Here is a 15,968-nt window from a genome sequence, read left to right as displayed (position 1 = left end):
GCTTTCTTTCACAGGCCCACCCTCTTCCTACATGCAGGGTAGTTGGTAGCTCTGCCCTAGTGAAATTGAGCTCAGATTCTAGAAGGAACTGACTGATCCATCCAGAGAGCAACAAGTCCATGTCATGATCAACAATCAGAAAAATGGAGGGAGGCCTCTTCCCTCATGGCCTCTCTGTTGTGAATTACTTTTCTGGTTGAAATGTACAGTTTCTTACATGTCCCACAAAATATGTGCACATTACTATTTTGTGTGTTTACCAATGGGTAACTGTGTATGTAGATTGGCAGTTATCCAGGCAGTTATCCATGCGTGCATGTAAACATCTGTCGGTGTGGGCTTTTGTGGATACAACTGTGTGCCAGCCGTATTTGCAATCACATTTTCATAAATCTGTTTGAAAATTTGGGCCTCTAGTTTAAATTTCAGGCTCCCAAAATGTAAAGTCATGCTTACCCCACAAGAAAAGAACAGGTTTAACTGTTGTCTTTGGTACTCGTTGAACTGTGGCATGGTTTAGGGTAAACGACAGGTGTAGACAGTCCTTCTGGTAAAGTGCCCAAGCTCTTCTCTTTATCAGCCAGCAAGGGCAGGAACCAGGTGGTTTTCCTGATACCTGCTTGTACTTCCATGATGCCACTTGTGCAAATGAACTGACTTCTTAGAAGGAAGTCATTGTAGCTTTTGGTTCTTTGCTCAGCTTGTTGTCCTGAATGCAATGTCCTGTTGTCCTGTATGCAAGAGATCGTCTCTGTGGAAAGCAGTGAGAATTGTTTGCATCAAGAGACATTAGGTTGTAGGACTGAGTAGAAACAATTTGGGATTACAAAACTATGTTCTGGAAATATTCTGCAGAGTCACTTCTGCTGCTGCAGCTCTCTTTGCCTCCTTCACAGCAATGACATAGGTTAATAAAAATTCCTGTGTCAGTTTGTCAAACTACATTTTCCACCAGCATCTGCAGAGTTTGCTCTGTGTCATGTGGCTTACGAGAGGGTGCTTCAGTGCCAGACAGCTGATAGCAGTATATAGCAGGAGTTGTCTGTTACTCATTCCTCTTCTCCCTGCTTTCTTGTTAGGGAGGAGTTGGCTGTAAATAAGCTTTTTGAAACTTTGTGGGCTCCATGATATTTTGGGGAATGACTGGACCTTGATGAGATATCATCAGGCAACGAGATGCTGGAGCGAGTTCTGCCTGCAGTAGGGTTCACAAATCAAGTCTCTGTTCACAAATGAGGAGAATTTCTGTTTCCTGTGTCCACACTCAGTATGAGGATTCAGTCCATCGTGTGTGTGTGTGTGTGCGTGTGTGTGTGTGTGTGTGTGTGTTACCTGTGAGAGACCTAAAGCAGAAAGTTTGAATACAAAGCTTTGGGCCATCCTCTTTGTAGCTGTGGGAGTCTCCGAAGACAATGAGCTTTGTGAACTTCATCACTATGTCAGATGGTGTTTCTCTTAGCTTGTCTGGGAAACTTCAAGTGTGTTAAAGTATCCCCCCGTCTTGTCGTTAAACTCAAAAATAATTTGTTCAGCACTGATGATATGCTCGGTGCTGTGCAAGGCACAAAGATCAAGACAATCGCTGCCCTGAAAAGTTAAGAGTGCCTCAAAGGCACACATGGAGAAAACAGGATACACTAGGAAATTTGGGAGGAAATAAATTTGAGAGAGAACAGGTGTCCCTTTACCCCTTGCACTCACTCTCCAGGACTGGCATGAGGCTCTTTGCCACAGTGCCACCACTTCTGTTTAACCACCATAGACCTCCCTTACTGGCAGGACCTCCACACCAAAGGAGTGGTAACTGTAACTAGCTCAAGACTAAATGTCCTAGTGTTAATTAGATTACGAGATTTATAACCGTAAATCCTGAAGCTCCACTTCAGACATATAAAAGCTATAATGTTAGCACTTCTTATCTTTGGGGGCAGTCTTTGGTTATTGATAGCATGCATTTCACTTAAAGAAAGGATTCTTTGAAAGTATGGTTTTTCCTCCAACATATACCAATGAAACAGGATTCCTTTTAAAAAAAAAAAAAAAAACACCCTGATCCAATTTTCATTGAAAGCAAAAACGTTGTCAGCATTAAGTTAGATAAGAAAAGGCAAACATGAAAACAAACAGATCAAAGTTTTAAACCAGTCTTTAATCTGGTTCTCTTATCTTGAAGAATATACGAAAAAAGATAAGACGTTTCATTAACATAAATAATAAAAAAAAATTCCAGAAGCACTACATAATGTCTTATTTTTTATTTGACATTAGCTGTCTGCTTTTGATTTACATTAATGAAACAAATAGTTTGCAAGTAACGTTTTCAACTCTTGTCAGATTCTTTTGTTCAAGGAAAGCTATGAGAAGTATGTGCTATAGATCAGAATAACAACAAAGGAAAAAAGAGAACATATTGATCAAGTTTGCTTCATGAGTGGGTCCCTATTTACAAGCTATGTACAGCCTCGTGTCATTTTTGGGTTCATTTTCTAACCAACTCCAGCTGGAGTTTGCTTCCAATTGGCATGTCTCTTAGAACTCTGACACAGAATGTTACAGACCTTAAAAGTGCAATGTCCTCACAGTCACCGCTGTTCTTAAATCCCCATCCCTACACTGCACTTCTTCTGGAAGTAGCTGTCATATGTGCATACACAGAGGCTGATTTCATTTACACTGGTGTAAATCAGGAATGAGATCAATAAACGTCATTGAAATCAATAAACTATTGTAAAACCAGTGTAAGTGAGATCAGAAATGGGCACTAGGTATCAGAGGAAATAGAAAAACACTATGAAATGTCACTGGGAAAGTAGTTCAGTATGTAGTGTGGAAGGAAAGGTGACAAGGAACAAGAAAAACGCAAATGAAAGTACGTGGCCAAGCCATGACTGTAAGACTCATCTGCTGATCATGACATATAACTGCAAAGCTTAGACGCTGATCCTACAATTGAGAGCACACAGGCAGACTGCTGTGCTTGCCTGCAACCTCACTGAAGTCAATGGGACTAATGTAAAAAATTGACTCCCAAAATAGTGAATCATTATTTAATGCATCTCTATTTCTACTTTCATGTAATGCTCATAATGCAATAGTTTAGTGTTGTCATAGGCTAGTGTCCTTTCTTCACTAGATTAGCATTATAGCTGCTTTGCCTAATGAAACTTAGATAACTGAGGAGCCTTTAATCCATGCAGCATTTTTCTTTTAAAAAGGGATGGCATGCTATTTCCCACAGCAACCTGCCTGGCTCTCAGTTTATATTTACGCAGAACCTTACTATTTCATGTAAAACTGCTTCAGATTATTAACTAGCTATAGAAAAATATAGTGATGGCTTCTGCATAAAGATATTCTCTTTACTAAAGGACAATTTTGCATTTTCAGCGCCGTCTTGGAGATGCTGCAAAGAAAGCAATCAGCAAGCTGCAGGTCAGAACAATCAGGAAAGGTGACAAGGTAATTTTTTTCCTTTCAAACTAGACCTTTCAGCGAGGATTCCCTCAGACTGCCAAGGAGAGTAAAATAGGAGGGGAGTGGCAGTTGCTTTTTATACTAATAAATACCCCACAGCCAGGGGCAAGGTGCTAGTAAGCAACTTAAGGATGAAATGGAACGGAAAGGGAAGGGAAATTTAAATAAAGATATAGTAAAGTTATTTTAGTCTGGCTATTAAAGTAGCTACTGTTAGAGTTTGCAAACCAAATTTCGTGGCCAAATTCTCCAGTCCTCATTCAGGAAAAACTCTCATTGTCAGTAGTGGGAGTACTACTGTATATAGAGTAATTCCCTGTTCAAAGAGACATACTTGTACTAGCTCTCATCAAGCTAGAGCGCTAATGTAGCTGCAGCAGTGGAACAGGCTAGCTGTAATAATAATTGGAGATATACCTATCTCCTAGAACTGGAAGGGACCTCGAAAGGTCATCGAGTCCAGCCCCCTGCCTTCACTAGCTGGACCAAGTACTGATTTTTGCCCCAGATCCCTAAGTGGCCCCCTCAAGGACTGAATTCACAACCCTGGGTTTAGCAGGCCAATGTTCAAACCACTGAGCTATCTCTTCCCTCGGAGCTGACCAAGGACATGCCCATCAGAGACTCTAGGCACATATTTGAGGCAGCTAGCCCTTCCCACCACTTGTACTGCCGCAGCTACATTCTATTTTGAGCTAAAGTATGTCTCTGTGAGCTGGGATTCACAACCCTAGTTCCAAGGAGCAAAGAATCCTGTGGCACCTTATAGACTATCGGACATTTTGGAGCATGAGCATGAGCGAAAGCATGAGCATTAGCTTTCGTGGGTGAATACCCACTTCGTCGGATGCAGTTGCATCCGACGAAGTGGGTTTCACCCACGAAAGCTCATGATCCAAAACGTCTGATAGTCTATAAGGTGCCACAGGATTCTTTGCTGCTTTTACAGTTCCAGACTAACACGGCTACCCCTCTGATACCAGTTCCAAGGGTAGATATATGCCATGCGTGCACACACCTTTGCTGCCTGAGCATAGGAATTGCGGGATTGGATCCCTAATGAACGTTTCTCACATTTTTTCTTAATATACATTGTCATGCTTAAACACGTCAGTAACCATTTGAACTTCACTCTGCTACTTAGGTTCTTGTTTGAAGTGATTAACCCACAAAATAAAAAAAAATGTAATGTAATGTTCTCTTTACCGTAGGAAACTGAGCCAGATTTTGATAACTGTGCAGTTTGTATTGAAGGTTACAAGCCCAATGATGTTGTCAGGATCTTACCATGCAGGTAAATAAAAACAATGTATGGAGGCATTTACTAATGTGTTCTTGGTTTTTAAAGTCTCTGTCCTTTAGTGTAAAACTGCAAAATTGGAATTGTCAAATTCCTGAAATGAGTGTCAAGTTTTTGGATTTTTTTTTCTGTACTCAAAAACTATTCCATAAAGATTTGAGAAGTTACTCTGATGTATTTGAAGTTTAAAATAACAACTGCAGTGGGTGATGAGCCATTTAGCGTCAGAGCCTGAGTCTAGCTATGTTCATGCTTGGCATGGTATAAGGCAATCTTATTTGGTCAGGCTTTTTGGTTAACCATTAATATTGGCCTGACCAGGAAAGGGCAGTTCGGCTGACGATATTTTCTAGCAACAAGAATGGTTGTGGGATTTAGGCTATGTTTTAGGATAGCCTAGTGTTCAGAAGGTTTGGCCAGGGAGGCAGAGTGTTGGGTGGTAATACTTTATGTGAGAGCCCAGTTGCTAAGTCTATGAAATTTGGAAATATTACAAAATCTTCAGTAAAAAAAAAAAAAAAAGGTGTGTGTGTGTGTGTGTGTGTGTGGGAGACTGATTCTGCTGTCTCTTCCACCAGTTTAACTCCATTGATTTCAAAGGAGTTACTCCTGATTTAAAGCGGTATGAGGAATAGAAATAATGATTCTAGGACAAGGTTGCGGCCCATTGGCAGGGTAGCGTGGGACACTTGCCTATCCATTTCCTATACTGTTAGTTGTCCACAGAACAGCTATCTGAAATTCAGCACCTTTCATGAGCTTTAATTTCACTTTAATTTCTTTTCAATTGCTGTGTAAATAAAGTGGGAAGGAAACCTTACACAAATCATATCAGGGATGACTTCCATCAAAGACAGCTAGATATTCCAGTTCTCAACTTGCTTTCCTTGGAAACAGAAATACCTAAAGCATGTACATGTAAAGTGTCATCTTCTACTTGACATGAAGAACTGAAATATTTATTCCTTTTTGGCTATTTAATAAATAATAGGCTTCCTTGGTAGATATTTTAAATGTTAAGTGCTCGCCGTCTCTGATCATTCCTGTGAGCCATTGGATCTGTATACTTACTGCCATCATTTAAAAGGCAAACACAAAGCAATACTTTAATCATAAATTGGGCCAGCTATAGAACCCCCAACTCTGACACACAGCACATGTACTCTCATCAAACTCAGACACAAGCACAATGCTTCATCAGCTAAGAGTGTAGAAAATGGGAAATGTATACAGTTTAGAGCTGGGCTTAATTCCTAATATGTTCCTGAGGAGCCGTAGCCGAAGTTTGGAAATTTTGTGCTAAAGGTACTGGTATGTCTTTGAGGTAATTTTATGGAACACATACATCTAAACCCCAGCTTTCACAAATGACCCAGCACAGAGTCATGCTTAGTGTTGTTCACAAGGTTAAATGTGTGTGTCCACCCCTCCGGGAAGGATGCCACCGAGGAGCCCCCCAGACGACCCAGAACCAGGATGCTGAGCACCGCCCCACCTGGAAGGATGCCGCCGGAGGAGCCCCCCACATGACCGAGGCCCAAGAGGCTGATTGCCACCCCTCTGGGAAGGACGCCGCCGAAGGAGCCCCGAGGATGCTGATCGCCGCCCCTCCGGGAAGGATGCCACCGGAGGAGCCCCCCAGAGGACTGAGGACCGGGATACTGAGCACTGCCCTGCTGGAAAGGATGCCACCGGAGGAGACCCCAGATGACCCGGGACCGGGATGCCGAGTGCTGCTCCGCTGTTCCAGAAAGGGATGCTCCAGAAGGAACAGCCTGCTCAACTCAAGACTCTGAAACTTCTTACCACTCGCCTGTCCGGAGGAGGGCCGCACGAAGGGGAGTGGACTCCAGAGCCCTGGATCTCAATGCCATGCGCTGTCCTTCCGGGCAAAGAGACATCGTGGTCAGTGAGTCCAGCACACCCTCAGGAGCGACTTCACCTCCTCAAGCTTCTCCACCAGACCCAGAGAAATCGCCTGGTGAGTCTGCAGGCACAACAGGGGTCCACCCCACAGAGGATGAGGCAGGGGACGACGACCACATCTACCTCCAGTACTCACTCCCTACAGGCCTCTTCTTCTGCCTCCCTGTACATGGAGTTCAGACTCTCGGGGCCCTCAGCAAGCAAGTTCGCAAGACCTACAACAAACGTATTGCCCCCTTAGAGACCCAAAAGAAATGCAAGTCCCATCACGCCACATGCAAGGGACCCCTCACGATCACAAAGGTGAACCCTACTGACATCCTGTGGGCTCCAGCCCCGACCCCACCGGTAGTCCGGCTTCAGCACCCCAACTAGCATCCTCACCATCACGGCAGGCAAGGGGGGACCAACCGCTAATCGAGGAAAGCGCAATCCCTGCCTCGAGGACCGATGATGCCACCAAAAGGATGAGCCCCATTTCCAGAATCCCCACGCTGGACCTTGGTGTGAAGGGGATCACTGCCACTTCCCAGGTCAACAACCTCAACAGACGCCTCGGCGACCTCATACAAAACATCCAGCGTGACACAACCAGGAGGCGGTGCAGTACACCCCCAGAGGCAACCCCATGTCACCCTGCCATAGGAGCAACTAACACTGCACCCCAGGCCACACGGCGAGACCCACCCAATGGAGGAGCCTCCCATAGCCCCCAGTTCCTATGGCCGGACCCCGCCCCTGGGAGACCCAGCACCGCCTCCAACTGCCAAAAAACCCATGCCCCACTGAGGACCCCTCACCCAGATACCACCTGCAGACAGCCTGATACCACCTGCAGAAGATCTCGAGCCATCCCCAGTGCTTCCAGACAGAGCCACTCCCCTACAAAGCCCAGCACCGGTGCTTTCAGAACCCCACTTCCTCCCGGAAGATCCAGCGCTGGCTCGGAGACGCCAAGAGCGGTGCCCCCCACCACATCAGGAGTCCCCCCCAGGACCCACCTGAACACCGCTCCCTAGGTCGAGGAACAAGAAGGCCAGCACCTGAACCGTGGAGACACTGCAGCAGGAGGAACGACGGCCACGAGCGAGGGTCGCCACACCATGGCAATCTGCCTGGGTGGGAGAACTGGCAAAGGCCGAGGACTTCGCGACCTTCAACAGCCTGACAGACAGACTGACTGCAGAACTCTCTGCGGAAATTGTTGCCAGAAGGAGGGAACCCCAGGAGACCTCAGAAGTCACGTGCAGATTCCCCGCGCCGGGCCGTAACAACACCGTCAGAGAAGGCAGGAGAGGGCATGTCGGCTGCCGCTACGATCCGGCGGCTGCATCCCATATACAGAAACTATACAGGATGAACCGGCCGAAAGCCATAAGGGAGATCCTCTACAGGACCTTCTCATATTGTGCCATCCAGCCCGAGAGACTCCACTCCTACTTCAAGGATGTGTTCGATAACGAGGCTCAGACCGACTTGCGACGCCCAGAGTGCCTTCTCCCACTACCCCGGATCGACATTTCTCCCCCCAGGAGGTGCAGACGAGGCTGATAAGGTCCAAAAACACCGCCCCTGGAAAAGATGGCATCCGCTATCACCTGCTGAGGAAGCAAGACCCCGGCTGCTTGGTGCTTGCTGCCATCTTCACGAAATGCAAGCAGTTTCATCGCATTCCTCGCTCCTGGAAAAAGTCCATGACCGTCCTCATTCACAAAAAAGGGGACCGAGACGACCCCGGCAACTGGAGGCCCATCTCCCTCTGCTCCACTATCTACAAGCTGTACACCAGCTGCCTCACAGCAAGGATCACGGACGGAGTGGTCAGTTTGCGGGGGCACCGTCAGTTCAGTCCAGAAGGGCTTCATGTCTTCCAAGGGATGCTGCGAGCATAAATTTCTCCTTCAGACGGCCATCCAGGAGGCCAGGAGGTCCAAGAGGCAGTGCGTCGTAGCATGGCTCGACCTGACCAACGCCTTCGGGTCCATCTTCGCCACCCTGGGAGAGTTCGGGATGCCGGCTACCTTCATCCAGATCCTCCAGGACCTCTACAAGGACTGCACCACCACCATCTGTGCCACGGACAGAGAGACAGACGCCATTCCCATCTGTCGTGGCGTGAAACAAGGATGCCTCCTCAGTCCCTTCATTTTCAACCTGGCCATGGAACCGCTCATCCGAGCCATCTCCAACGGCCCAACCGGCTTCGACCTGCATGGCAAGAAAATCAGCATTCTGGCCTACGCGGACGATCTGGCCCTGGTCGCCGACAGCTCGGAAAGCCTCCAGCAAATGCTCAACGTCACCAGCCAAGCCGCCGAGTGGATGGGCCTGCGATTCAACTCCCAAAAGTGCGCCTCCCTCCACGTCAACGGTGGCACCAGGAAGCTAGTCCGGCCTTCACGGTTCCTTATCCAGGGCGAGTCCATGACCTCCCTTGAAGTGGGAGAGAGATACCAACACCTCGGCACACCCACAGGAGTCCGCGTCCGGCAGACCCCCAAAGACACCATCACAGAGATCCTGCGAGACGCGACTCAAATCAACTCCTCCCTGCTCACCTCCTGGCATAAGATCAACGCCCTCAACACCTTCCTGATCCCCCGCATCTCCTTTGTCCACAGGGGATCGGCCACAGCCAAGGTGCCCCTGAACAAGGCCGACAGCACCATCAGACAGCTGGTGAAGAAATGGCTCCACCTTCCCCAGAGGGCGTGCATGGACAGCATCTACATTTCCCACAGACAGGGCGGTGCCAGCGTACCTTTGATGGGTGACCTGTGTGACGTGGCAATGATGACCCACGCCTTCCGTCTCCTGACATGCCTGGACCCAACAGTGAGGAGTATCGCACAGGAGTCCGTACAGCATGTGGTCAGGAAACGCATCGCCAGGGCCCCCTCCGAGCAGGACGTTGCCACTTAGGTCTCCCCTCTCTCTCCCGAACTCACCTCAGCGGCTCCCTGGAGGCTATCTTCTCTCTGGTCCCGCGCCCGCAATGCCTCAAGACGCCTGGGTAAGAGGATTGGCTGCTGCTGGAAGTGGTGCGAGGAACGCCGGGAGCTGGGAATACTGGTGCCATGCGTAAAGACCCCGGACCGCACCATCATCACCGCAACCGCCAGAGCCATGCTAGAAAGGTCCCTGAAAAACGCCATCCACTACCACTACGCCGAGAACCTCAAGCGGAAGCTGGACCAGGGCAAGGTGTTCGAGGTGTCCAGCAGGTGGGACGCCAGTAACACTTCCTCCTCCGGGGCAGCTTCATCAGGTTCACCGACAGGCGGTTCATGCACAGGGCCCGACTCAACTGCGTTCCCCTCAATGGAGCCATCCGCCACGGCAGCCGGGACAAGCGCTGCAGGAAGTGCGGCTGTGTGAACAAGACCCTGCCGCACATCCTGTGTGGATGCAAGCAGCACTCCGGAGCCTGGTGGCACCGCCACAACACCATCCAGAACCGACTAGTGAAAGCCGTCCCACCGTCCCTAGGGAAGATCACCGTCGACTCTGCCATCCCTGGGACAGACAGCCAACTGCAACCCGACATTGTCGTGATGGACACAGAAAAGAAGAAGGTCCTCCTGGTAGATGTCACGGTGCCTTTCGAAAACCAGTCCCCTACCTTCCACGAGGCCCGAGCGCGGAAGGAGTCGAAGTATGCCTCGCTGGCTGAGACCCTGAGAGCCCAGGTCTACGAAGTCCAGGTACACATCTTGATCGTGGGAGCCCTGGGCTCATAAGACCCCCCAACGAGCCTGTTCTGAGAGCATGGGTCAGTCGACGCTACGCCTGGCTCATGAGACAGTTCATGGTGTCTGACACCATCAGGTGGTCCAGAGACATTTATACCGAACACATCACCGGACACCGTCAATACCACACTGAGTAATTGAGATAGCCGAACAGGGAAATAACCCACTTCCTTCCCTGAGGGACCAAGGAACGCACCCCACCTATGTACCTATTCCGCTCCACCGATACTGACTTGGACTTCTTATTCATTCCATGGCGAACCTGAGCCCACTTATTCACTGACACTTTAAAAACCCCTGCACCCCAGTCTGGGTCTATACCGGTTATGCGATATGTATGTATCTTTTCAGCCTTGCAAACGGTATCTGTAACCCCCCATAACCCAAGCCTGACCCCAGATGTATAGTACCTTCCCTCTCAACCTGTATATATTTCATTTCAAACATTTACTTTAATAAAATTGTTTAAACCTATTAAATAAGACCTACTGAAGCAGAACCACATAGTTAGCAGGTGATGTTCAGCTCTTGGCTGACATAAAAGGTTACTTGGAAATGGCTCATGCTAAAAGTTAGCAGAAGATCTGTGTTGTAAAGTGCACATTTTGAACTTTGGCACTGTTGAATTATGGGAGCTCAGGGGTTCCCTCCCAGGTAGCTACTGTAGTTAAACTATCTTCCCTACTGCACAAGTTGTGATGGGTAACATTTTACAGATTTGTTAGTTTTTGTACACCACTATAGGTGCTGATGTTAATTATTATTACTATTATTGTTGGTTAAATGCCAACGGTTTGCCAAATGCTATACAAGAAACAAAAATAAAGACAGTTCCTGCTACTGAGAGTTTACAATCTATAAAGAAACACCAAAAAGATAAGATGCACTGGGCAACTGAGAGGAAATAAAGAATATTGATGATGATTTTTTATCAGTTTCAAGTTAATAGGGAAACTTTATACTCAAGATGGAAAAGCACTCTTTGCACTCATGATTAGCAAAAGGAAGACGCCTACAAATACATATTTCGTTCTTTGTCATCCCAGTGTTTGCCTACTGTGTATACCTTGTATATGTAGGGCATTGGCATAGCAGCCTGCAGTTCAGGGAAGATGTTGGATTCTCACCAAACCTTATTGACACTTCAGATTTCTCAGTTGTCTAAACATCAGTATCATCATGACATCAGTGCTCGGTGATCTGAACTGGTTGCCTGTTGGTGTGCAGGTGAAGGTTGATGTTTCTTTTGACCTGTAAGGCCACGTATGCCTTAGGGTCAGCATATTTGAGAAATGGCATCTCCCTTTCCACACGATATTGCCACAGCTTTGATCAGTGGTGGCACCCAGTCAAAAGCCTCCTTAGTTGAAAAAAAGGAGGAACTGCTGGCAGGATGTTCTCCATGGGGCCCTGAATTTTAGAATTCCCTTCACCATAGATCCAAAATTACCCAAATCTGACTTTTAGACACACTGCAAAGCCCATCTCCTTTCCCAGGCTTTTGGGGAGAGATTTTGTGTCAAGTTCTGGGCTGTGCGCCAAGGCCTAGTATTTGGGATTAGGGTCATTTTTTCTTTTCCTTCCTGGTTTTGAGGATGCTATTGAGTTTATTTTTGTTTGTACTAATATGACTTCATTTTTAATATATGTGAAAGAAGCTTAGAGCCCTGGATAGATATTTTAATGTATATATTGAACAAATCTAAATAAGCAAGTATATCAGCAGCTCTCCCACAGCCAGCCCTAAATCAGGAAGTTTCCAGATACAGGTAGTAACGATCTTGAGACTTAAGAGTTCTGTTGTCCTTGTCCATACAAAAATTTGTAGTGAAAATCCACTAGTCAGTATTTCAGTAGTGGATGAATTTCAAAGCCACATAAACAGTTTCTTATTAGCACTTCGGGTCCTTTCTCTGTGTCATTCCCTCAAAACATTCTTTTTAATTGTGGCAGAGAGTCAATGAAGGGATACTCTATGGTCATGTATCCCACACTGGCTAGTTTGGAGGAGATATCAATTTCATGTATACTTTTTTTCCTGCTCCTACATCCTCTTATGTTTTTAAACTTCATTCTGAAAAGCTCAGAATTTAAATGATCAGGTTGAGGTATAAAGTAGTGTGCCTTTTGATGCTGCATCTTGTGTTCATTTTTCTCTTGACAGAAATAAGTCTTAGTTTTATACCCAGCTTTAAAAGTTGACAATAGCAAATACAATTAAATGTGGTTTCTAGGGCATTGACACAAGGTTGAATGTAACAATGTTCCAGTGTTCCCAGAGTGTTTTCACTTGTCCTCCTCCCACTTTCATTTTCACCTTCCTCTGTCATCTCCATCTTCAAATCCTTACTCTACAACCCCTCATCTGTCTTGTTTTCTCTTCCTAGACTGCTGATATTGCTAGCTTTGTTTTCCTCTTACTAGCCTCTCCATTCATCCTCCTGTTCTGCGTCACCTTCCAGACTCATTGTCAGGGTCATTCTCTCAACCTTGTCTGTACCATGCTCTGGTACCCCTTCCAATATCACATGCCTTCCGTAATCTCCAATCTATTAACAACTCTGACTTCACTGGTGCTCTCCAATCCCTCCTTCCTTTCCTTGTGTTAGTCTCCTATGAGGAAAGGATCATCTCCATCACTTCTCCGTGCCCACCCTTTTTGATGTTTGGCTTCTTTTCTGCATTCAGTTTTTCTGTACTGATTCCAGGGCTGATGAATGGCTCTGGAGGGGAAAAAAAATCCAGAGACCGTTCAGATTTACTGCACTACAGGTCCATCCTCTTTATTCAGTATAGCAGTCTTCCTTGAAAAGCAACTGTACTCCTCCACTATATCTCGTTACTACAACTCTCAACACTTCTTCTTGGCCTTTGACTGCCTCCTGCATGTCTGCATACCTCCTCCTCCTCCTATCCAGACTTCTTCAAAAAATAAAAAAGCACCTTCCGAAGTACTGTAACTCTGAGCCCCTCTTAAAATCTTCTCACTAGCTTCTTATTGCTTCTATCGTCAAATTCAACAGTATGTTCTTATACTGAGGCCATCTACAATCTACTTCTGTCTGCTCTTGTCTCCTTTGCCCCCACCTGTCCTCTTCTCTTAGCTCAAACTTCTCTTCACACTTCAGTCTTCATATCCTCCTTCTCAGACCATCTGCGTGCCTTCCTTTTCACTGCCCCCCATGCTTGTGAACTCCCCCACAGCACCTACATTTTTCCCTTCTTTGAATCCCTTTTAAAAACTCAGTTCCCCATGGAGGTATATAAACTGAAGTGTGGATGATTTTTTTAATCCTAAAGATATCTACATCTTTTCCCCAAGTGACTGCATGATCCTGTTGTTGTCCTCCTGCCCCACTCTGTCATCTTGTCCTGCTGTTCTTGTCTTAACTTACATTGTAAATGCTTCAGAGCAGGGATTCCTGGTTAATTCTTACAAAGCACCATGCATGTTATGGTGCTATATAAATAACAGGAAATAAAACAGACCTTCAAATTCAAATTGGCAAAAATGGATTTATCACATGCCCCTACAAAATATGTGCATACTCACAAACAGGTAATTTTAGTCCTTAGATTATCTAATTTTGGCATTCATTCTTCTGTGGTTTTCTATTTTATAAAAAAGATCCTTCAAACTAACTCAGACATACTAAATCAAAACTTAAAATTAAAACCATAATACACTGTTAACATAATATTTTAAAGTGCAAGGAGGCTTAACCTGTCATGGTTATGGATTTAAATCTCTCAATGTTGATAGCATTCCTTTTCGAATATTTTTCTTCCAAACCAATTGATTTTTAGGAACAGCCAAACTTGAGGTAAATGTCTGTAAAGCATGAAAATTGCGCACACTATCTGACTAACAAAACACTATGAAATGTTGCAATGTGATCTGCAGCCTGATTAAGGCTTGCAAAGCTTGAACTTGAACATAAAGGGGGCCTTTCTCATCTGTGCCTGAATGACTTGATCTGATTTTACACATCACTTGGGTTATATGTTCTTGATCAGAAACAGATTTTTTTTTGTCCATTTTTCAGGAGCATAGCTAATACCTGAGCTTTTTGAAAGCTTGCACTGATTATTTTGGCCCAAATCAACATTAAATGTTGGCAGTTAAACATATACTAGCCTATCAGCATGGGCACACTGTTTAAAAAAAAAAAATCAACACTATAAGAATATTTGAAATTGTTTCTTCAAATAGCTGAAAAGTATGACATTGACTTACAGTTCAGTATTCTGCATATATCAACACATTCAAGGTATTTTATTTCCACATTTTAAATGTAAAATATTTCTTAGTCATTGTTTCACAAACTAGCTACTTAGGGATTATATGTAGTCTGTATATCTCTTGCTTACTCGAAATGTTTGTCTGGCTATAATATGCTGAATACATGTCTCTTGGGAGAAGGGGGAGGAAGGAGGTTAATATAGTGCAGAGATGGAAATTTGAGGCATTATGTTCTTTACCCAACAAGGTAAATGTTGTTTTGGATGTGGAGTTGTGAACCCTGGTAACCTTAATAAAGTGGTGGTTTTAACTTTAAGTATCATGATGCTTCATTTACATTAATCATGTTGACATACAGTATCGGATGAGGTCTGACAAACTTTGGTATTACAGCCAAGTGATATAATTAGACTAGTTTCAGATTCCAAGAACAGATTTTCTGTGCCACAGCTGTGCAAAGTCACTGTCGGTTTAAAATGGAATACTGTAATTTCCTTGTAACTCTTACTCCCAAGCAATCAGTTTCCTGTAGAAGTAGTAGGAAAGGGAGCCAAGTGGAGTGAGTAATAAGGTCTGATGAGATTTCAGACATTTTTAGATTTGTATATTTAATACTGTTGAGCATTAAATCCAGCTAGTGAATGGGATGATGCCACTTAGGAAGACAGTTCAACGGAACAGATGTTAAAAATGAACATTCATGAGAATGTACCTCTATCTCTTCCAACTAACTGGAAGGATGGATATATCTTTGTGTGAGATGCTGTTTTTTAAATATTGGGATGGAATAGCAAAGCAAAATTATTCTTTGCATGCAGTGCTCTTAAATATTTAAATATAACTATTTGGGTATGTAAGGTGATTGTGCATTTCTCACAGAGATAACATCTGCTATGGAGAGAGAATGTATACTATTGATCTACAAGCTCAGTACCTAGCATTAAGACAGTTTGTAGACATGCCCTGCTGTTAGTGGCTTTGTATGCATTCGTATAGAGGAAATGCAAATGGGGCTAGCGAAGGCACAGGGAAATATAGAACTACATACAGTAAAAGACTCATCAACACTCCAGTTGGCAGGGCTTTTTTTATAATACCTCAACTGTAAACATTCAGCTGAAATTTGACACACACAGTGCTGCACATCTGTTACATGCTAGAGAAAAGGTATTTAGGACTGCTCTACACATAAATTTGCATTGAAATAACCAAAATATGTTTAATTCACAGCTTTTGTTATTTTGATGCAAATCTGAGTATGGACACTCTTATT

General features: G+C 45.1%; 1 protein-coding gene across 1 annotated transcript in view; it reads left to right on the top strand.

Annotated features, from left to right (window-relative positions):
• The window catches only part of RNF150 (ring finger protein 150), a 222,781-nt gene that overhangs the window by 150,071 nt on the left and 56,742 nt on the right, over positions 1-15,968 (top strand). Inside the window, exons 3-4 of the mRNA XM_050946554.1 lie at positions 3,388-3,459; positions 4,686-4,768. Coding sequence (XP_050802511.1) covers positions 3,388-3,459; positions 4,686-4,768 — 155 coding nt within the window. The remainder of the gene's footprint in view (positions 1-3,387; positions 3,460-4,685; positions 4,769-15,968) is intronic.

This window comes from Gopherus flavomarginatus, chromosome 3, assembly GCF_025201925.1.
Source record: "Gopherus flavomarginatus isolate rGopFla2 chromosome 3, rGopFla2.mat.asm, whole genome shotgun sequence".
In the NCBI taxonomy this organism is placed as follows: Eukaryota; Metazoa; Chordata; order Testudines; family Testudinidae; genus Gopherus; species Gopherus flavomarginatus.
The sequence above is the reverse complement of the archived record's forward strand: the minus strand, read 5'-3'. Positions and strand labels throughout refer to the sequence as shown.